This window comes from Halichoeres trimaculatus, unplaced genomic scaffold (genome assembly GCF_033239565.1).
Source record: "Halichoeres trimaculatus isolate MK-OKI-2021-1 unplaced genomic scaffold, fHalTri1.1 fHalTri1_scaffold_5, whole genome shotgun sequence".
Classification (NCBI taxonomy): domain Eukaryota; kingdom Metazoa; phylum Chordata; class Actinopteri; order Labriformes; family Labridae; genus Halichoeres; species Halichoeres trimaculatus.
In genome coordinates, this window is record NW_027437183.1 from 3933408 (window position 1) to 3956589 (window position 23182).

General features: G+C 43.2%; 1 protein-coding gene across 4 annotated transcripts; it reads right to left on the reverse strand.

Annotated features, from left to right (window-relative positions):
- Window positions 1–503: 503 nt before the first annotated feature.
- scarb2a (scavenger receptor class B, member 2a) lies at window positions 504–20758 on the reverse strand. Of its 4 annotated transcripts, XM_074670062.1 has the most exons (14): window positions 20664–20758; window positions 19733–20025; window positions 15101–15258; window positions 14836–14983; window positions 14380–14574; window positions 11949–12040; window positions 11408–11527; window positions 9626–9804; window positions 7888–8006; window positions 5883–5956; window positions 5715–5766; window positions 5450–5602; window positions 3302–3349; window positions 504–3044 (listed from the first exon to the last, which is right to left on the reverse strand). In XM_074670062.1, exons 2-14 carry the CDS (start codon window positions 19853–19855, stop codon window positions 2913–2915), a joined length of 1593 nt encoding a protein of 530 aa, XP_074526163.1. In that variant the 5' UTR covers window positions 19856–20025; window positions 20664–20758; the 3' UTR covers window positions 504–2912. The 4 variants fall into 4 exon arrangements, with proteins under 4 accessions (XP_074526163.1, XP_074526165.1, XP_074526164.1 ...); XM_074670064.1 differs by lacking the exon at window positions 3302–3349; XM_074670063.1 differs by lacking the exon at window positions 20664–20758 and having other exon boundaries at window positions 19733–20612.
- Window positions 20759–23182: the final 2424 nt, after the last annotated feature.

Here is a 23182-nt window from a genome sequence, read left to right on the forward strand (position 1 = left end):
TTCAGAACATCGAAACAGGGAGACGTGGTTGTTACACCGAAGAGCAAAATAAGGGGAAAAGAAGAAGAGGAGGAAGAGGAGGAGGAGGAGGAGGAGGAGGAGGAGGAGGAGGAGAAGGAGGAGGGGGATGGTATGGCACAAGTGCTCATCCCTGAAGGAGGGCTTCATTCATCTCGATCGAAGCTTTTTCTTTCCTCAGTCTTAAGATAATCAGCCTTCCTGAACGAATCACTCAGGTTTACTCACAAGTTCTCATTCTCTTCCATCACGAACAGGAAACACTCTTTACAGACACGTTACAGGCCCCACAGCGCCCAGCGTCACACACCGGACCGCTTTCTCTTTTCTCAAGTTTGAAATGATCAAAATGAAATGTGCTGAGTCGTAATCCAGGGCTGAGATTTGAGCCAGTGTAAACCAAAAGTGAGTCAGCGAATATTTCTCTTCCTCTACTTGAAAATTAAATTTCAGTTCCCACGTTTCGGATCCAGTTTCTCGTGGCACAAATCTCAGCCCGTACATATTTGAAAAACTAAATCACAAGAAAAAAAAAAAAGGAAATACTTCTACACAAAAGAAAACACAGGAACATAAATATTGTGTGGCCCCTTAATAAAATATTTCACACGAATCTGTATTGCTTTGTCTTACATAATACTGAGATCAGCTCGCAGAGAGCGGGGACAGCAATACTCATCACACAACCCACCATGAAATGCTTTGTTTTCCTCGCCTTGGTGTCAAAAGGCACATGCACACATAATTCTGTTCACGCTCACGCAACACTGCTGCAAATACTTCACGTAATCGGTGGCACGTTCATTAGAAAGACAAAAAAAAAAGGAGGTGGCGGTTTTGTGGCACAACCGTTATCGCAGAGGAGAGTAAACATGGCGCCGCAGGTGAGGGGGAGGCGGATCTATGCGGGTTATCTTTGGTCAAGCAGGGTCGAGCCGGCGCACTTCATAGATCGAGACTCAAAGGTCAGACGGAGATGGATCGGGTGTGTGTTTGAACAGACACTACGCAAACACACACACACACTCAGCTCTGGGGATTAAGGTCTCTCAGGTTCAAGTTTAAAAAGGTGGAGAGTGATGGCGTTTGCACAAGGTGGACTAAAAAGGCCTTTAGTGAGTAAATTTCAAAGAAACTTCCACCACAGTGTTTGTAATCCCACAAGCGCCGAAGCGGCTCGCCCCGGGGAAAAAATCGCCACCCTACCAGAAACCCCGACGATTCACGTGATATGGTCGCCCGCTAACGGAGGAATGAGTGATAACTTTCTGCTAAAGCCAGGAGACGGCAGCGCGCTTTGGGCTTCTTGTGCTCAGGTGTTGGAAAAACCGTTTCGTAGCCAGCGCACGTCACGGGCTCACAACCCAAACACGCGTCCGTAGAGTATGGCGTATTTCGTCGTTTAGCAGCAACAACAAATATAAAAGTTTATCAAAAAGAAGACACTCCATGTGCTGAGAAGCGAGTAACACAGAGGCGCGGATGTGCTCGACATCCTTCGTTACGAATACTCGAGGAGAAACCGTGAAATGTTTTGAACAGACGGACCACCTGCATTCAAACCACACAAACAAACAACAACAAAACAAACAATCGGCACAAGTTTCCAGGCAAAGTGCAGGAATTCTCTGACAGTATTATGGCCTTAAATTCACTTCCCATATTTTTTCTTTTTTTTTTTTCTCTGACATGTGGCGGACAAAGAGAAAGAAAACACCAAACATAAGACAAACAGTGATTCAAGTGCTGTGTGCTGCGGCGGCTCCTGGGCGAACCGAATGACCGCACAGCACGGCGAGCGGTGCGCACAAGGCTCCCTCAAAAAGCCCAATGATTCCACTTTTTCCCGCACGGCGTCTCTGTGAACGAGCCGTGTGTGAATGAACACGAGGACAAAGAAATGCTCGACCTTGTTGTGAGAAGGACTGCTGAACAATCCCGTTTGTGCTTTCGCTAAAAGGTAACAGTGTAGACGTGCAGGAGCCACGTTTCAGCACACCGAGAAGGACTGCTTGCTGGATTTTGGTCAGAGGTATCTCGACGTTTCCCCTTTACATATGTACAACGACGACAGAAGAGATTTTCCAGCTTATTCGACTCTGAACAGAAAGAACACGCTGAACCGTGGTAAGGCAGAAAGCAGGCTCAAGTCTCCCTTGTAAGTTCTTGTGGGTGTTTTTTTTTTTCCTTTTGTTTCGAAAGTGTGACTACAAAAAGGTGCGTCCTTAACCTCACACAGCTCTCGCAGATATTTTTTAACTAGTGTTGCAGAAAAACCCAGAGACAAGGGGGCGTTCAGGGTCACAAGTACTCCAGGAGTCAAGGTCTGTCCGTGAAAAGCGGACAGTGAAGTGTTATTAAAGGTGCACACACACTTTGACTTACTGATACTTGAAGTGCGTTGGGTGTGTGTCTGTGTGTGTGTGTGTGTGGGAGGGTGTTCAGGGGAAAAGGCAAACTTCTTTAAACAGTTTGGCTCAGTTTTTCTTTGCTAATAGAAACGTTTCTCCTCAGAGTTTTGTCCTAATCAGGTTGGAGTCGGGGATTCTTCGTCCGTCCCGGTGACAAACACTCGACAGCGGAGGAAAAGGCGAGTCCAGGCCGCCTCCAGAGTCTCTGCGTCTGCAGGCCGGACCAGGACAGAAGTGTGTGTGAGTGGATGAGTGTGGGGTGTGTTGCAGTACGGCAGGCAGTGAGGGCCATGCTCAGCAGGAGGAGGAGCAGGAGGAGGGCAGACAGTCACAGAGGGCTCAGTGAGCGGAGCGATGTCTTTGTTGACTAAACATTAACCCACCGTGTCCCCAAACCCCCCACCCGTGGAAATGTAACACCCATGTGCTGCTCCCCCAGCCCCCTTCCTGAGCTCCACACTACGGGAGGAGGAGGATCCTCCATCAACACTTCTGGGCCTCCACTGGAGACATGGCGATGTACGAGCCGTTCCTCATCGGCTGCGTGGCGGGCGTTTCTGACGGCTCGTCGGGTTTGTCGCTGACCTGAGTGTAGGCCGTGTCGTCTTTCACCGTCTGAGCGAGGGGGAGAGGACACAGGACGTTAGAGCAACCCAGCGAAGTGGCGTCAGAGCATGATCATGAAATGTTGAGTCTGAAATGTTTACGGTAAAACCACAGTGACCTACGGCCGCACCCGACAAAAACAACCACCACAGAAACAAATGAAACACTGTGAGGCGAGAACTTGACGGGGAGTATCATGACTCATGAAAATGATAACAACAAATGCAAAAAGAGGAATAGCAAACAAGGCAAAAATTAAGACTTACAGTAAAAGAATGAAAAGCTTCAGTAAAATCAATACGTTTTACTTCGCTCTAAAACAGAAAAGGAAAAAAGGAGGGTTACAGGAAATTAAAATTAGAACATGGTTAATACAACAACTTTTCACATTGCAATTAAGCATGTTTCAAACATTTCCTCAATGCTAAGCTAGCTGTCTACTTCACACACACACACACACACACACTCACAGGCTAAAGGAAAGTTTCAAACTTTGGGAAATATGCTCGAAGAGTTTAAAAAATGTTTGTAAAGCATTTCCTAAAAAGTTTTTTAATTCATAAGCGCACTTGGTACCTGGTGTCCAGGCTCGGCTAGTCCAACACTTTGTCAACAGCTCCACCTAGGCCACTTGGGTCTGTTTTTATTACCATTTTTCCCTTAAAAAGCTCATCTTTTCTTCTTTCAGGAACTGTTTATAGATTTTTACTCGCCCAAATGGTTAAAAAGTTATGGTGTTTTAAAGAGCACTTGTAAGATTTGAAATTACAAGAGGACCGAGCATAGAGCCTTGGGGAACGCCAGAAAATGTTTTAACATGTTTACTGCAAAAACTGAAATGTATGCAAGTGTTTGTGTCTTATTTTAGCAAAAACTGTCTGAATAGACAAAAAATTAGCCAAATTCACCTGAAAAAAAAAACAGAAAAATGCTTTCTTTTTACTCATTTTAGCAATTTAGCATCATTTTTTTCCTTTAATTTCTTAAAATAAGTAATTTTTCTGTATTTATCGAGGACCTGTGGCTCATATTTAGTATGATTACCTCTTTTGCATTAAATAAGACATAAAAACTCACTTTTGTTTGAGCTTCAGTGGTTAGCTTAGCTTAGCCTAAAGACTGAAAATGGTCAGGCTTGCTCCTTTCAAACATTACAAAATCAAATTTTTGCACCTTGAAAGCTTATAAACAAGTTTTGATGCAAGACTCCAGTCCGAAGCTAGGCTAACCTTTAGCTTCATTTTAGCACGCCCTGCAGAGTAGATTAAATGCTCTTCTTTAAAGCAGTTATTGAACTTTTTCTTCCTTATGTTGCAGAGAACTCATACAATACGTAAATTCAAAATGGAAAATTACAAGAGGACCAAGCTTAGAGCCGTGGGGAACTCCAGAAAATGCTTAAATGTGTTTTTTTTATTTTACGCATCAAATGTACTGCAAAAACTGAAAAATATGCAAGTGTTTGTGTCTTATTTAAGCAAACACTGTCGAAGTAGTCAAAATATGAGCAAAATTCACCTGATAAATCCAGAAAAATGCCTTTTTTTAAACTCACTTTTAGCAATTTGGCATCATTTTTGTCTTAATTTCTCAAAATGAGTCATTTCTCCAGATTCAACGGGACATGTGGCTCATATTGAGTCTTTTAACTATTTTTGCATAAAATAAGACGTAAAAACTCACTTTTGTTTCAGTTTTAGTGGTTAGGCTAGCTTAGCTTAGCATAGCATAAAGACTGAAAATGGTCAGGCTTGCTCCTGTAAAAGGTTATGAAATCCAATTTTTGATACAAGATTCTAATCTGAAGCTAGGCTAACCTTTAGCTTCATTTTAGCATGCCCTAAAGAGTAGATCTATCACTCTTCTTTAAAGCAGTTTTTTCCCAAAGTGCTGAACTTTTCCTTCCTCATGTTGCAGAGAACTCATCATACAGTACGTAACCTGAGCTAAAATCATGGCTGCGACTCTTTTGCAACGCAGGGTGTGAGGTCGACAACCTGCACGGTGAGATAAGAGGCTAACATGCTGCACATCAGTCTCAGGAAAACTCTAGTTCAGTGCACTTTGCTACTCTTGCTACAAAGAGAGGAACTAGCAGTGCTTTCCTCCTGCATCCAAAGATTCATCGACTGTTAGAAAACAAACATTTGATCCAGATTCATGGAAACTGCTCATGCTGGCTTCGCTGTGCAGCAAACATGCAACGTGTTAGTGAACGCAGCTTACTGTTAGTTCACCTGCAGCAGCTCAGGAAAGTGTTACACATGCACAAACCCTCACATTAACTGTGACACACGGCTAAAGTCTGCGTGTAGCTCTGTTTACTGGTGTCAGTGGGTAGCACACACGTCACACTGGGTCACTCTGTGGATTAATGCTACAGTTAAGAGCAGAGAAAACGGCGCCGCTCATACCTTCTTCTGGCGGTTTCGGCAGAACAAGATGACGAGCACCAGCAGCAGGATGATGCCCATGCCCACAATGAGCAACGGGAAGTTTGACACCAGAGTGACGATGAGGAGCATCGTCCGCATCTGGGATGCTGACTCATCGTCAATGGTCGCCGTCTGTGGAGAAACAGAGATAGAAAGAGATAGAGAGGGGTGGTTATTGATCCGTGGTTCGACTAAGGTCAGGAGGACCCGGTTGAGCTCAGGTCGCTCTGGATGAGACGCTCACCTCGTTGACGAACATGATTGGGAAAATGGTCTCGTTGATGAACTTGGTTTTCCTGCAGAGAGAAAGAGGGAGCACAGGTCAGGTAGGACATCTGGCTCAGCACGGGGCTGAAACTGGGTCGGTGTGATGACACATAACTGGGTCGGGGTTCAACAGAGCTGGACTTACGGGAAGCCTTGAACTCTCTTCAGGATGATATTGAGCTGGGCTCTCTTGCAGGCTCGGATGGGAACTCCTGTGGTCTGAAAACAAAACCACAGAGAGGTTTTGAGAGTGAGTTTTACTGCGGCTCAGAAACACTTTGACTCTCACATGATGGAGGAAAACGTCAAGCCTATATAGTTTCATGAAATGAGAAAAATGTCTGAATACAAGTAACTAAGCAAGCACATTTTTACCTCAGCATTAAGAGATGTTCTTACTCTTTTCAAGAAAGTCAGGTGTCCTTTTTTGACCATAAATATGTTACAACCACTTAGCTAGGTTTCATGTTTTGCAGAGAATTCAATGTTCAGGCATGCAAAAGCATTTTCTGGAGTTCCTCAAGGCTGTATGTTGGGTCCGCTATTTTTTCTGCCATATAAATCAGCAGTTGATAAAGTGCTTTTAAAAAGCTGCCAATACTACTAGTAATAAAGTTTTTATGTTTTTCACTGAAAAACAGCATTTTTTTAGCCTTTACAAGCCATTTTCAATGTCATTTTTGTCTTTTAATATCTTGAATTGCGATATTTTCGAGTTTATGTGGCTCAAAAAAGTCTAACAAAACAATTCATACCTAAAACAAGCCATTAACACTTGTTTAGATTTAAGTTTCAGCAGTGTATTGGATGTTAAGGCATAAAAAGCATTTTCTGGAGTTCCCCAAGGCTCTTTGTTTGGTCCTTTGATTTTTCTGTTATATAAATCAGCAGTTGATGAAGTGCTTTCAAAAAGCTGTTACTACTACTACTTAAGTTTTTATGTTTTTTTTTTACCCTTGGCATGCAATTAATGTGTCATTTTTGTCTTTGGATGTCTTGAAATGCAACATTTTCTGGTCTATGTGGCTCAAAAAGTCTAATAAGACAATATTTCCCTAAAATAAGGCATTAACACTTGTTTAGGTTTTGATTTCAATAGTGTATCCGATGTTCCAGGCATAAACGAGCATTTCCTGGAGTTCCTCAAGGCTCTATGTTCGGTCCTTTAATTTTTTTCTGTTATATAAATTAACAGTTGATAAAGTGCTTTCAAAATGGTGCTGCTACCACGAGTCATTAAGTTTTTATGTTTTTTACCCTTTGCAAGCAAATAAAGCAATGTATTTGTCTTTTTATATCTTGAAATGCGACATTTTCTGGTCTATGTGGCTCAAAAAAGTCTAGTAAGACAATTCTTCTCCATTTAAGGCATCACTTTTGTCTTTTATCGGACATTTTCTGGCTCAAAAAAGTCTAAACTAGTCTAATAAGACAATTCATCCCTAAAATAAAACATTTACACTCGTTAAGATTTCAATGTCAAGAGTATATTTGATGTTTAGGCATGAAAACGCATTTTCTGGAGTTCCCCAGGGCTCTATGTTTGGTCCTTATGTAGTTTTTTCTGAAGTAAGGAGTAAAAGCTTAAATTTTTATCCGTAAATCTCTGGTTGTTAACCCCCAAAATTAAAGGTGATTAAACGGTTAATGTTTAATTTTTTACACTTTAATGACCAAACTTTTTAGGGCAGAATGACAAGAGCCATATTTAGAACTATTTCTTTATTCTATATATATCTATTGTTCATTATTATTTATTTTACAGAGATAGTGTTTCTTTGAATAAGCCAGAGTTAACGACAGGCTAGTTTCCATCTGTAGTCCCAGGCTCCATGATTAGATGAGCCACATAGAACGCACTGAGATGTACTTACTGGTGAAGAAAGCAGAAAGTGTTGAAAATGACACTAAAATCTCAAAGAAGCTCAAGATTGAACTGCCCTTTATATCACAATCAACCTTTGACTTGACCTTTTTCACCTTAATAACAGAAATCAATCTAATAACACTTCCTGATATGATCAAAGACAAGCAGCACTGCTACCATGAATCCAAACACGCCTCATTCAGATAAGCCCGACCATAAACCACAGATCAAAGTCTGAAAACATGTCTCTAATCTGATGGAATAATAACGGCTGTCCTCCTACCGGCTGCAGGTCCAGGTACGTCTCGTGCTCCTCCTTGTTGGGGCTGAGCCCCTCCACGGCGTTGATGTACTTTGGGTCGGCTTGATAGAAGTGGGGGAAAGACACCACGATGGGAGCGCCTGTAGGGAAATAAGAGAGACAAACATGAGTCAGCTATCGTTCATATCCTGAGTCTGACTAAACAACCAGGGCTTCGAGAGAAACGTGAGATAAGATACGAGGAACTGCTCCGTCTGTGAGAGATAGGGGAACATATACAGGTAAATTTGGAGCTGATAGAGCGCTACAGATAGCTAAAGAATGTGTTTGAGGTTTTTCTAAATCTAAACATTGATTAGAAAAAACACAGTGCTGAAGCTATCTTTGGGGTAACTTCTGTTTCCTTTTTTGAATGGACTCTACGTACGTCTGATTAAAGTGTTCTTTAAATGAAATATAAATAAAGCTGAAGCTAAGGGATGATTTTACTCTTATTCATAGAGAGAAACCACCTTCACCACCATTTTTTTATATCATATTAGCATTTTCTTGATGTTTTATTTACACTGACAAAAGCCAAAAACTGCAATAACTGAAATCTGAGTAAGAGTTAAAAACTAAAATGAGCTACCTTTAACTGAACAAGGCTTATTTCATGATATACAAGCCATGAATGACACCGTAATTGCTTGAAGAGTATAAAAAAATGAAAATGGGAAAAATACTGCAAGAAAGTTTATTTTTTACTCTTTACAGGCAATGCAGGTGACATTTTTGTCTCTTAATATCTTGATTTGAGACATTTTCTGGATTTATCAGCTGGATATGGCTCATATTGAGACTAATACGATTGTTTTTTAATAAAAAAAAAAAAGACACAAACACTTGCTTAGATTTAAGTTTCCCTGAGAAAATATTCTCCACAACTGAAAATTACCTTAAATAAAATGAAAGAAATCTCATTACAAGCACTACAAATGCTGCTGTTGTTGTAGAAAATGTCTCACAGGAGGCTTTAAATGTGTTTTTCTTTCTTTAAAAACCATGAAACACATTTTCCCTCTGCTTTGGGCACATTTAAGTGTTCCTTCAGACTCTAAATCCCCCTCTGAGTCAGGGGCTTTCAGAATGACACCACTCAGCACATGACAACAGAACTGCCTCTTGATTGGCTCTCGATGGAGCATCACAAAAATCCGGCCAATCAGGCGAGTTTGCCTCATATGAGTCAGAAAAGCTGATGTTTGACAGCCAATCAGGTTGAAGCAGCAGCAGAGCAGCAGAAATGTGTCAGAAAATGATGAAATCCAGGTTTTTAGAGTTGTATCATGTGTTTTCTGGCTGAAACTGGAGATGAATTAAAAAGTTGTGATTTGAAATAAAGTGAATGAGTATTAAACAAACAGCAGAGTGATGTGCTTACAGTAGTCAGGCTATCACTGATACTACAGCGTGGTCAGAAGTGTAGATAGGCTTATCAGAGCAATCACACTGCACTCAATGAGCGCCATAAAACACTCCAACGGCCTCCCCACACTCAGCACAGTTAATCATTGAACCGAGGATCGAGCTGAATCTGGCATGCTCAAACAGAGGAATGTCAGATAGCAGACAGGGGACACCGTGTCTGCCTGAGAGGACTTTTTCAGGGGGTTGAAATCCGCAGAGGTAGTGATGGGGAAACTGTGTCATGGGGCCAGTTGGGAGAGGTTAGGGGAGAGATGGGTTGTGTTGGGTAAGTGGGTCAGGGCTTCCTCACCTTCTCGACAAACGCTGACTTTCAGCACCCCGGTGCCGAGGCAGTCCCCGGCCGGCACACAGAAGCCCTCGTTGGTGGGGTTGTCTTTGGGGCTCATGAGGACGTCGCTGGGAGGGGCGAAGCGGAACGCCTGGATGCCTTTCACCTCCACGTCTTTTACGTAGGCCAGATGGATCGACCTGTGACGAGGAAACGAGCTCAGATTAAGTGTCTAGAAGTCTAAATAAAGAGCACAGGACAACATCTTTAGCCCAGTTTAGACTAACTACTTTATGACTAATTCAGGCATCACTTTGTCTTTTATTCTCTTTAAGTTTGACATTTTTCTGAACTTATCAGGTGAACATAGTTCATATTGAGTCAGCTAAGACAGTTTCACTAAAAGTAAGACATAAACACTTAATTAAATTTCAGTTTTTGCAGTGTGTTTCATGTATATGAATGAAAACACGTTTTCTGGAGTTCCCTAAGGCTCTATATTCGGTCCCCTTTTTTTTAATCTTTCACATAAATCGGTGATTTGTAAAGTGCTACTATAACTGCTGGAGACTAGAGCCTCTGTTTTTAACCCTTTTATATTTCCGTTAATGCTAATAGTGAAAGTTTTAGCCAAAGCTTTCGTCTAATTTTCCTCTTTCAGAATGTTTTGTGAAACGGAGATTTCATCTTCTGTTCTCACGATCATCATTGAGTTACTAATTTCAATCTTGCTCAACTGATAAATATTTATTCTCATTGCACCTTTTAAAAAAAGAAGAAGTGAAGAAGACATGGAGATTTAAAGATAAAGAAGCATCATTTTGTCTTTTAATATCTTAAATGAGTCTAGGGGCCGCCCTTTTGGTTGCGCCAGCTCTCTTCTTTGTCATTCTTTTGTCTCTTTTTTGACATTTTTGCATTTGGAGTGAATATTCACTTTGTATGATTCATTTGCTGGTCATGGACACCAAACTGGTTTTGATTCTCAGCAGTCTGTAGCATGTCACTGCTAACTGGTGCAAGGCCGGATGTTTCCCCACAAGGTGAGGAGGAGGTGAGGACGACGTGCTGGTTCTCAGGTGTGAGCTAAGAAGTGACAACATCAACGTGTCCTTCCATCCATCGTTATTGGGAACGTAAGATCTATCTCCAATAAGATGGACAAGCTAGCCGTGCTAACCCAGCAACAGGGGGAATACCAGAAGTCAGAGTAGCATCATGCTATTCACAGACATGGCTAACAGAGCTAACACCAGACGCCAACGCCACATTGGAAGAGCTTCACCTGCTGTGAGCAGACAGGATCCAGGAGACAGAGACTGAACAGACTGCTGAAGAAGCTCAGTCCTGGACCCTGTGGAGGTGGAGACTGGCTGAACTGGACAATGATACTGCTGTGACTCCTGAATCCCCCCTCGGGATAAATAAAGTATTTTCTTTTCTATTCTAAAAAGACACATTTTAACTAAAATAAGACGTAAAAACTCATTTTCTTTTCAGTTTCAGTGGCCTGAGAGTGTCCGAGTCACGCTCTCCTCTCCCACGTGTGTTTCTTCCCAGCAGCCTTATCAGGAGTTGTAATGACCACAAACTCAGGCTCTTATCAGCGGATGTGAACGCACCTTGTGAATGACTTCGCTGACTTAACTCAAACCTGACTGGGAGTTTCAGTCCCCGCCCTGCTGAGGTGCTTTGACTGTAAACAAATGCTCAACCACACACACACACACACACACACACACACACACACACACACACACACACACACACACACACACACACACACACACAGCACGTGCTCACCTGCAGAGATCAGCAGCGAAGATGTAGAGCAGCTCGTTCCTGTTAATGAGAGGGTGGAAAACAGCTCCGTCCGTACCGTTAATCATGTTGCTCTGGTTGGACGACCACCATGACATCTCCCTGTGAGTTCAGAAAACAGAAGCATCTAGACTCAACGCTTCCTTAAAATTTCAAACATGTTTCAAGCTGTTGTGTCGAGAATACAGCTTCAGGGCGCAGGTATAGCCCGTGGCCTCCAAATAATCCCAGAAAGTCAGTAAATGTTTCAATTCTCCAGAAAAGGTGACTCAGAAAACCGTATCATTTAATACCCGTTTCATGCTGATATGCTTTATTTATTCAGTATCTTAAAGTGAAACATGCCTTCCAAAGTTCAAAACCTCAATAAAACCACTTCTTCCTGATTTCACTAAAACCAGGAGCATCTGGCTTTCCTCTGTGGGAGCTGAAAGCCGTTTCCGAGTAGAGCAGGAAAAAGGAACCAAACATGTTTTCTGTCACAGATACTCAAACGCTGTCAGCCTTCAGCCTCGATTCTTACCTCAGGCCGTTCCACGTGTCGATTTTTCCATAATCCAAATAGTTTTCCTCGCCTGTGTGGAACACAAACTCTCCTTCATGGGTGCCGTTTTTCTGCAGGGGAAGAAAAACACCAGGAGTCTCAAACGAGGAGTAACGGCAAACAAGGAAGAGAAGCTGCTTCGAGTTTGCGTTTAACTCTCACTCTCTAACTTAGGAATAAACACTTGGGCAACGTTTTGGTCTGAGGGCAGTTTTCAGGCCTCAGTGTGTGGGAGTTTAAGAGCCGTATAGTCTGACAACTTTAGTCTGACAAACTTGATGAGTCATGAAATAAAACGTCATTACAAAGCACAAAATGTCCTGTTTTCTTCTTCTCCTTTTTGCCACGACACACTGCACTGACGGGGCTGTTTTGCAGGACAAACTGTCCACAATTCAAGGGACAAGTTTGACATCATCGCTGCAAAAACGGAAATCTTATCAACTTTTTTTTTGCCTAACTTTTAGTAGAAATGTTATTTTGGACTCAAAACAAGCCAAATTCACCTGACCAGTCCAGAAAAATTAATTGTTTCAAGTTGTTTAAAGACTTAAATGAGGTTTGAAATGCTTGAAACAAGTAAAAAAATCTGCCAATGGAATAAGAGAAAAGTTTTGTCTTTAAATAACTTGAAAAAAGACATTTTTCTGGACTAGTCAAGTGAATTTGGCTTGTTTCAAGTCTAAAGAGATTTTTTCTACTGTAATTAGACCAAAAAACTTGATAAGATTTCTGTTTTTTTGCAGTGTTGTCTTACAAATAAAAGCCTCAAACTGTAACGTTTCAGACGCTCTTTGCTGGTCACAGTGAAAAAAAAAACTGAACTCTAATCAAGTTATTTTGTCTTTTTTCAGGAGGACATTTTTTTTAGACTCAAGCCCCGTTTACACAACAACGTTTCATCCAAGTGAAAAATCTGTGTTTACACGGAAACGCCGATGGACTGAAAACGCTGTAGTAAGCATGCCAGGCCTGTAGGTGGTGCTATAACTCTCATTTCCAGAAGCCGCTTTGGGAGAACTCCACCATAGCAGAGTTAAGCAAATCATCTGGGAGCAACAGATGCTCATTTTGTGTAAAGACAGTCACAGATTCAGCAGATTGAGCAGCACAAGCACAACACGGTAGTCCGTGACAATCACAACAACGGTTGTGTGCACTCGCGCAAAGTGGAGTGTGACGTCAGCGTTTCCACTTGCCCAAAAGTTTGCGTTTTAGGCAAGCGGCAACCTCCAGTCTAAGAATATGAGACAATGCAGAAGTGCTAAAATCTGCTGTGTCTTCTCCAGTGTCCACTTGAGGCTGGCTCCAGAAGTAGCAAAAGTCACAAACACCCCAAGCCAAAAAAAAAACAGTTTTCAAAGCAGAAATTAACCTATTTACAGCCTGTTTCAAAAAACATCTCCTGTCTGAGTCGCTATTTTACTATCTGCAATTTTTTTCTAACTCAGCCGTTAAGAAGACATTACGATCGTGAGCAATCAGAGGCACAGCTCAGGGTCACATGACTGACAGGCGCCCTATGGCTATACGCAAAGCCCTTGCCACTACCAATATGGCTGTGATAGCCGATCTGCTTCATTTTCCGTTTCAGAAACAGGCGGGTGACGTAGGGAGACTACGTCCATGTTTCTTACAGTCTATGGCAGAGATCTCCAACTCCTACCCTGGAGGGCCAAGAGGCCACAGGTTTTCTTTCCAACCAAAAACTCCACCGGCTGATTTCACTGATTACCTCACCTTCAAGCAGAGATGAGGGACTAATCAGTGAAATCAGCTGGTGGAGTTGGAGATCCCTGGTCTATGGAGTAAACACGAGGCTGAAACGCAACAAAATTTTTGCATTTTGGCCTAAAACCGTTGTAGTGTTAACGGCCCCTTAATATGAGCCAAATTCATCTGACCAGTCCAGAAAAATGTCTTATTTTATGTTATTAAAAAAAAGAGAAAAATTAGGTCTTAATTGGTTAGAACAAGCAAGAAAAAAACTCCAATGGAACAAGAGAAAAGTTACTGGTATTAAGACATTATTCTAGTTTCAAGCAAATTGTTACAAGCAATTCAGACCTCATTTTGTCTTTAAATAACTTGAAATAAGACATTTTTCTGGACTGGTCAGGTGAATGTGGCTCATGTTATGTCTAAAAAGACAATTGTTACTTAAAATGAGTCAAAAACACTTGATAAGATTTGAGTTTATTGCTGGTCACTTTCCTGTTGATGACTCAAACTTCTTTTTTTTAAACCCAAAGTGCTGCTCTAAGGATTACAAGGCTCGAGCCGTCACCGCCTGTGCCAAGTTGCCGACGTGGCTCCACAAACAGGAAGTAGAAGCATCTTCCGTCAGCTCGCGGTTAATCTCACTTCTCTTGTGAGACATCGTTCAGTAACCCCGGGAGCTTTCTCTTACCTTCCACATCAGCCCGAAATACTCGTCCACTTCGGGCTTCATGGAGTGGACTTTGGAGAGGAGGGGGTCTTTGAAGCCCCACAGCACCTCGTGGACGGTGCGGGTCATGAACACTTCGATCCCCAGGCTGTTCATGTACATGGACACCAAGGTCCTCAGGAAGAAGGAGTAAGAGTTCAGCTCGTTCATCACCGCCTGAGGGGGAAGGATCAGACAATGGAGAGATTGTCTCATCATACACACACACGCATCACTTCCTGTTTGGAAATCAGTGTCATTTAAGTTCAATGTGTGTTTAAGTTGGACTTTTGTTGTGACAGTTTGCCGTCTCGAACACACAAAGGAGACAATGGTGTGGAGAAAGGGAACGATGACTTCAGCTCAGGTCTGTGCTGATGAACGGGCAGCTGCAGGTCGTAATAACACACATTACCCCGAAATGACGCCGCCACTCACCACAAACGGGATGTTCACAGTCCTGACGATGTCCACCTCTGGGTCTCCGATGGATTTCTCAGGGACAAACACAAAGGTTTTGGGGTTGAGGGCGTAAACCTTGGTCCCGTTCTCCAGGAAAGTTACATTTTCCCGCGGCCTGTATTCCCTGGTGTGGAAAGAGGAACGTGAGCCAGTCAGTCCAGATGTTTTTCTACTGAAACATCATCCTCAAACAAGACTTCCACACACATTCACACACTTTTTGGTTTGAACTCACGCCTACCTGTAAGTATAAGGTCCAATCTGTTTCACAGCTGCCTTCCCGCCTGCAAGAAACACCTCTGGGTTGGTCACATTGAAGAAGTAATACTCCATGTAAACAGGAGGAGGAGGATTCTTCCAGCCCTCGAACATTTGGCTCTTCTCTGTCAGAGTTATTTCCTTTAAACAAAAAGCAGAAAACACACATTCAGATTGAGGAAACAGCTTTTATTAATGAGTTAGTGAAGGCCGTCTGAGTGCACACATGGAGCTGGAGCCACACCAAGCCTTGGAGAGCCCAGAAGGAGGCAGATTAAAGTCCCTCTTAGCCTAAAAAACTGTCAGGACAGGCAGAAAATCTTCAGCACAGAATCTGACCGCAGCAGGCGGAGACGGGACTGAGTGAGGCGACCTGTCAGCCCACAGGATGAGCTGTCGTGGAGCAAAACAAGCCGCACGGTAAACATGTGTGATGTAAGTCTGGCTGCCACATGTCTGAGCATGAGCGGCGCTAACCTTTAGCTTCACCATTCATCGCTACAGGAAAACAGTGTTCTGAAGGAGTTTGACTTCCAGGGGGAATAAACGCGCTCTGTCCACTCTCAGGGTGTATTTTTAACGTGTGGCATGAGGAGTGAGCTGCTTCCTTCAGCCTGTTTTCATCCTGAAAAGCTGCTCTGTCCCCTGAACGCAGCGAGGTGCACTTCAGACGGGCTTTACATTGTCTTCTGCAGCGACTGTTGCTGTGAAAATACAACTTAGGGTGTGTCTGCTGCAACTTCCTGTTTGGGTTTCAACATCCGACCCTCAAACGTCTGTTTTTGTCTATAGAATAACGCCGCTTTTCATGAGGTACATCTTCCTTTACGGCTTTACAAAAACAGCAGGTGGCTAATCTCAATCTGTGGTGATGTGTTTCATACTTCTTCCTTATTACAGCATCAGAGCAGAATGTTTTCAAGTAATACAATAACTTTCATTACCAGCCAAAAGTCTTTCACAATCAGCTCAGATCGGCTGTGGAGTTAAACCACTGGTTTCTACAGTTTGACAGTGGTACCAAACCAGGACAGCTATTCTGCGTGGATTGAAAATGGTTAATTATCGAGACAGGGAGCTAAAATAAAACAAAAATGCTACAGTTAACAGGGATCTTTAAAATCAGAGAAGCAGCAAACTCTTTCATGGTCGAGAAATAACTTAAATCCTGGCTGACTGACAAGTCAACAAGTAAGAAATCGCTCCAAAAAGTCTGAATTAAGCTCATTTTCTCCAAGACACAGCAGGTAAACAATGTTGCAGAGCTAGCACCTCCTTACAGGTTATGCTAGCTTGTGTGAGCAAAGTTGTTTGTTAGTTTTTGGTATGTGTATATCATAATAAATCAATAAAAATATTGTTAAGAAAAGGAAAAAAATCCTTCAAACAACCTTCTAACTTTTCACGCCTAAGTGGCATCCCGTTTATGAATAGAAGTCCGCAGTTTGAGACACAGCCATGGTCTAAAAACACGAGGCCTCTGCAGAAATGCTAAAAAACTGCAGTTCCTTGAGCGTCCACTAGAGGCTGGCTCCAGATAAATCATAAACCACATACACACCCATTAAAAAAAGCAGATTTTTACAGCAGAAATGATCATGTTTACAACTTGGTTAAAGGAAAAGTCTGGGTCTGAAAAGCTCATTTCAGGGTTGAAAATTTTCCCAACTCGTCATTTACAGAGTCGTTAAACTTGTGGCTGATTTAACCAACAGGAAGGAACAGTATAGCTGTAAAGCCCCGCCTCTTTACCCCATCCAAACCTCAAACAAAGCTAGGTTGAGATTTTGAATATGGACGCCACTGATGATAGGCTTCAAAACTCTACATAAGAAACAAATGGGTGATGTCACAGAAGCTATGTTCGTGTATTACACACTTCGATTAAAAGCAGAAAAATAACTCTAAAATGCTTCTGAACCCGGTTTTGCTTCCAGATGTTAGCTTAGAGCTCACAGCAGCACCACAGCTAGCGACGCGGTTGTGTTAGTGCCAACTTAACACCACACCTTGAGCCAATACAGTGCATTTTCAAGCTAGGTTGACGTTCAATAAATGTGAGACTGACATGACTTGGACAAAAGTAGCTCTTTGAACATCCTTTTCAGCTGAGCTGGTGTCAGAGCTGTGTTCCCACTCTCAGTGAAGAAATAGAGACTCTAAAAAAGACCTTGGAGTGTTTAAGAAGAGGGATTCTCCTGAGGCCTGTTCATTCGGACTCTTAGTTATGAAATGAGGGAAACCAGGTAACCCAAAAGAAGCGTGTGCTCCAGGACGGCTGTGACCCCATTTGTCTGTCCTTTAATAAACAAAATGCAATCAGTTTTGAAATAGGCTGCGTTCAGAGCACTGAAACACTGAAATCTCGGTGTTTGCCAACCTTGAGCAAAGGTCTGTGGAAAGGCCTTCACGAGAGGTATTTGAAAATCATTTATCTGTGAAGAAAACCTTGATCTTTCACAAACAGAAAGACAAGCAAGGGCCAAAGTGGAGCTGTTAGTCAGTCAGGGTGCAATCAAAAAAAAAAAAAAAAAAAAAAAACACCGGCTGGTGGAAAGAGCTGCAGGGTTTTGAAGGACTTGTAATCCAAACAACTGGGCCAACGTGCACTGCGCCTTCGCCAAACAACTCCAGGCACGGCTGAGGTGTGTTGGGACAAGATCCTGCTTTGATCTGCGCTCACAGAAAAGAGAAAATGCATCATTGAGGCGGTGATGTGTTACGATAAATGCCTCGTTTTGTTAAGTGTTTAAATGCCACATTCAGAAGAAACACTGCAGCACCAGCGCGGCCTTGCTCTTGAACGCTTCTCACTCAATCACTCGTCCTGCCTTGAAAGTGCTGAGAGGAGTGGCATGAGTGGGTGTTTGTCTTTAGTCAGGTTTCTTGTCGGGACAACAACAGAGCCCTGCAACTTTGCTCTCGGGCTGGAAAATCATGTCCTGGAGGCGCAGAACTCTGTCAGAGCGCCGCTGCGTGCCTTCCCTCCCTCCTTCCCTTCCTCCACGCCCAGCTCTCAGCAGAGTCTGTGCCCCGGAGGCAGCTTTGACTTTCCCCCAAAACAAACCGGGCAACCTCATTATCACAGAGAGTTGCATTCAAACATCAGATTAGGTGGATTTTTTTTTTTTTAGGAAGGGGGCTCAGCATGTCTGTGCCCGCCTGATTCAACGAGAGGGCTGCGACGGAAGAGGATTATCTACGCTGTCATTTCGTGTAATCGCCGGCCACATCAGAATTATGTCCCCTGATGGTGAACTTTTGGCTAACTCTTTTAATTTGGGATGCTGCTGTGACTCAGGGCTAAATTTAACTCCAGGAGGGGGGAAACCGTGCCAGGCGGAGAGCTGCTTGGCCGGGACGAGCGTGTGTTTGCTTCTTTAAGGAGCGTGTGTCTGGACTTTTCTGGGTTTGAAAGCACAGATAATGAGTTGCACAGAGCATCCAACACACTGACTCATGTCCAGAAGAGGAATGTGAGGTATTTTAAAGGGAAGCTGTGGGAGAGCAGGGAGGGGATAGGATGTCAGCTGCTTACACCCCCACCCTGATGGGACACCACCCCATGCCTCCTACATGCCTTGGACATTAACAAGCAGAAATTCATCTTAACTGACCACTAATGAGCCGCTGCGTTAGCCAACTTCCACGTAGGAACACAAACTCAGGAGATAATTGAGCTCATTTTGACGCTAAATTAAAGAGAAAGTCCTAATTTTGACGCACAAAATGAAACAATCAGTGAGTTTAGCAGCTGATATCTGCACATCAATCATATCCATTCATGATTTCTCAAGTCAATCAACTTCACGCTCGATTTCCACGCCTGACAAACTTGCAATATTTTCACTCCACTCTGCCTCCCTTCCCCCATTCCTGAAGCAAGACCTGGCTGAACACCTCCCCCCTTTTTACCCACCGTGTTCCTGCTGGCTGAGATTTCTACTATTACTACCACTAACCCTCCTCTGAATACCAAACACATCAAGGAGTCAGTGCGAGGAGCCCCCGACGCACAGAAATGTGTCAGCGGGTCATGCGCACAGGACAGGGAACATGTCATCCCCTTTCTGCATTTTACGGTTTAATCTAACGACCAAATCACGGGATGATGAACTAGATCATTTCATTCAACGCCACAGATGTGTGGAGGATGATCACAGGGTGTCGAAGGAGATAAGTCAGTATTCAGGGTAAGGTCATGATGAGACATTCACAGGACTTTCAGGGGATTTCTATTCGCAGCCGAGCGTTTCTTAGATCTTTTATGATACCACTCCAACACACTTCTCCTCTATAATGCAAGCCAGACCAAGACCCCTGAAGCTGCACAAGCATGTAATGGGACTTACACGCTGCACAACCTCAGATCATGCGGATTCATGAAGGGAAAAGGCTTTGGTTTCATCACGTTGAGGTGGAGATGCAGTAAAATATACAGTAAAACCAACACAGCAGGAGACCTTGTGACTGTGGTTCAGAAAGATGCTGAATGCGGGGATTGACCACTGCAGATATTTAACATTTAAACCCCCTCAGAGGTGTGACAGGCACACAAGGGGAAGTAGGTGGAATAAATAAGGTTGTTTTTGAGTGTAAAGAGGGTGTAACTCACCTTTTTTAACCGGCTGTGGATCATTGTTTGGAAGACTTGAGCCACGACCAGGGCGATCCCCACAATCAGGAGGTGAGCGCACACGATCCCGGTGGCGTAAATGGCACAGGATCTCCGAGTCATGATGCTTGTGTGGCAGATAGAACTTCACTGAAGTTGATGATAACCTCCACCGGGATGTGAAAACACACTGCTCGATGTGGAGAGGGTGGAATCCGGCGTCTTCTTGCGCAAGCAGCTGCGGGTTTAAACTTCTCGTTTCACCGCCCTTGGAGTGCTCTCCCCCGGCGAGGCTTTGGGTACAAAAAACACACAGAAAAAAAAAGGAGTATAAAAAAAAAATGTTGGCACTTTTTCTTGAAGATCCAAAGGTCACACCTAGAGAAAGACAGAGCAGTGACAGAGCTGCTCCGAGGCGGTGGTGAAGTGAGACAGCAGCTCTCAGCGGGTAGAAGAAGAGCAGTGTCCACCTCCTCCTCTTCCTTTACGCATTAATGAGCTCGGTCAGGCGAAAAGCAGCGTTTTGGGGCGGCTACATGGGCGGTGGGTGTGTGCTAACAGAAAGGCAGGGATGGGGGCTGGAGTCACCGTGTAAAACAACATTAAACTGACTTATCTTTCACTTTCATCCACTACCTTTTCATATTAACGCGTTAATTAACGCGCTTTATCGTTATTTAGAGTGCGTTTAAACTCATAGTGCATTTTTGGAGTATTACAGCATAAAAAACAGGATTATGAATGACTTAACGCGAGCACGCGCCGGTGGTAGTAATGCACCTGGCTGCTGTCTAATGAGCTTAGGGAGTGTGGTGGTGCACGTGCTCGTGTGAACGCTTTCGAACGTGATTTAAACCGTTAAACTACAGCCTCAAGCAGCTCTGTCTCTGAACACACACACACACATATGAAGACGCCGGAGTTCCGTTACCTTTTATAAGAATTCCGCTATCTCGCCTCATCGCGTCTCCTTAAATAAGCGCAGCGTGCACATGAATAATGCGCCATTCAAGCGACCAACGATCGTTGACGCGAGCGCTTTGTCTGACCGACTCGAGCTCTGATTGGCTACAGCCCTCCCGGACCACCGTCTCGAGACCACCCCTCCCGCGCGGTGATTGGCCGGAGCGTGGTGAGTGCGATGCCGAATTTGATCGACTGATTTCGGGGCGGGGCTTGTATAAAGGGGGAACCGGCGGCGTGTTGCTCCGGCTGACAGAAAGTGGATGCTCTGTGGCGGATGAGGAGCCCACACAGACCACAGGAGATGTTGGAAAACATAAAAAGAGAAGTGATTCACGGACTGCATTATGGTCATCACGAGGGAATATCGACACACATAAATCACATTCTGGGAAGCTTTCTTCATACGAGGAGAAATGACCCTGCAGAACAGCAATACTGCCTTAAAAGCCAGCATTCATCAATGTTTGACAACATAAAACAACCGTTTTGAGTACATATTTATCTGTAAAACATTTTTACAGCCCAGCAAAACTACATTTCAGTATCCCAGCTAGAGCAGCGTTTGAACAGTATTTCATTTACACCTTTTGAAATCATTAATTGTGACTTTATGTGGAAAAAGTTCTCTAAAACCTACCATTTTTGGCCTTTTCTGTGAAGATTAAAAGAATTTATGAACAAAAAAAATTAAAATTTGTCCTTTTTTAATATAAACTGTGGAAAAACAGAGGTAAAATGTCAGTAAAGGCCATAAAAATGCGGCTTTTATCAGTTTCTTCTTAACTATAATGATGTGAAATTTCCCCTCAAACTTTTGACCCTTTTATGTTAAATTTGTTGATCTTTTCATTAAACTCCACTTAGTGAATTTAGAAGAAATTTTAAGATATTTACAGTTTTTTTCACTCTAGGATTTAATAAACATACTCTCATGGTTAGGTGTCACATTAATAGATTCAGTTAGAAAAATACAACATATCTATTAAGAAAAATATGGACTGTACTTAATGATTGGGCTGCTACTGAACTTGCGCCCTGAGCAGTTGACGGTACATTAGCATGGCTCGGGAGATGTACCGCACCTTTCAAGGTACCGGCCCAATTTCCTGTACTTGGTTTGCGCTTTGTACTTTGTTTGAACAATATTAAATATTAAAAAATTGATATTCAAACCTTGATATTTACGCTTTTTCTGAATTTTTCTTATGCTTTTACTAGTTAAGTACTTAAACAGTTAAACTTGTGTCTCTGGCCTTCTTTGATGATCCTACCTGCAAAAATATCCCTGAGAGGGATTAAAGTACAAGTACAAACACCTTCCTGAGAAAAAGGGTTGGGCCTTAGCTTACCATAGCCCAGGGCCTTCATTTTTAATACTTAGCGATCACGCCACATGGACATGTACGAGCAGTTAATTCTGAGACCCGAATAGACCAAGCAAAGTTCATGACCAAGCAGTAGGCCTATGTGTTGTGTTGCCGTGGTGGCGAAGCAATTTATTTTTATGCAAACTGGAGATTTCCCCAGCAAAGGCAGTGGTGTAAATACAGACAAGCAGAAGTACAGAAGTGAAAACAAGTTTTTCTGCAACAGTGGAATAAATCCTCAGTTTCAGCACAGCGAACACGAGTCTGTGCTGTGCAGCTTTTTGGCCGGGGTTGGACATTTTTCTCAGAGCTTGGACATTGATTTCTGATCAGAGGAGATTTTTTCCTGTGTTGATTTATGGCTCTGACTGTAGCAGAACAATACTCACACTTGGAAATAGTGGTTTGTGGCTGTTTTACACCTTGAGTGAATGAATGTGTGACAGCAGGACTTTCTGATGCCCTGAGGACTGCGTGGCGTCCGAAGCATCCGAGTGTCGTGAAGCTGAAAGGCGACACTGGGAATTGTGAGCCACAAATGTCCTGTTCACAGACAACACCAGCTGCTTTTACCCTGAATTCCAGCGCACAGATACCACTTTAAATCTGCCCGCACTCCCTGAATAAACCAACCATTCACAGATTCACCTCTGCTCACTGACTGGACTTTATCTGGTGTTTGGTTGCATCCTGTTATAAAACGCTTTATGGCCAGTAATGGACGCTGCTCTGAGAGGTGAGCACGGTCATGCAGAGGCCTCTTTCATAACCCATTCATAAATAAAGCAGCACAAAAGACAGGTTTTCCCCAGGAAGTGATATACATCATGTCGTTTGATGTCTGTAACTGGAAGGAACTGACTGGGCTGGACTCTTAACATTAATGTAAGTGAGTGTTGCCTCATTGTGCTCAGCCTTGTGGCAACCTCAGAGGATGGGGGCGACAGGAGGGGGGCGGCATCTGTTCAAACAAGGGGAGTAAAAAATGCTAAAGAAAATCATCAGGGGGGAAGGATAACAGTCAAGTAATGCAGCAACATTGTTTCTGCCAAAAGAAAGGGAGGTTAGGGAGGGGTGACGAGGGGTAAAACAGTTCAACCTTTGTGATGCTTTCTTT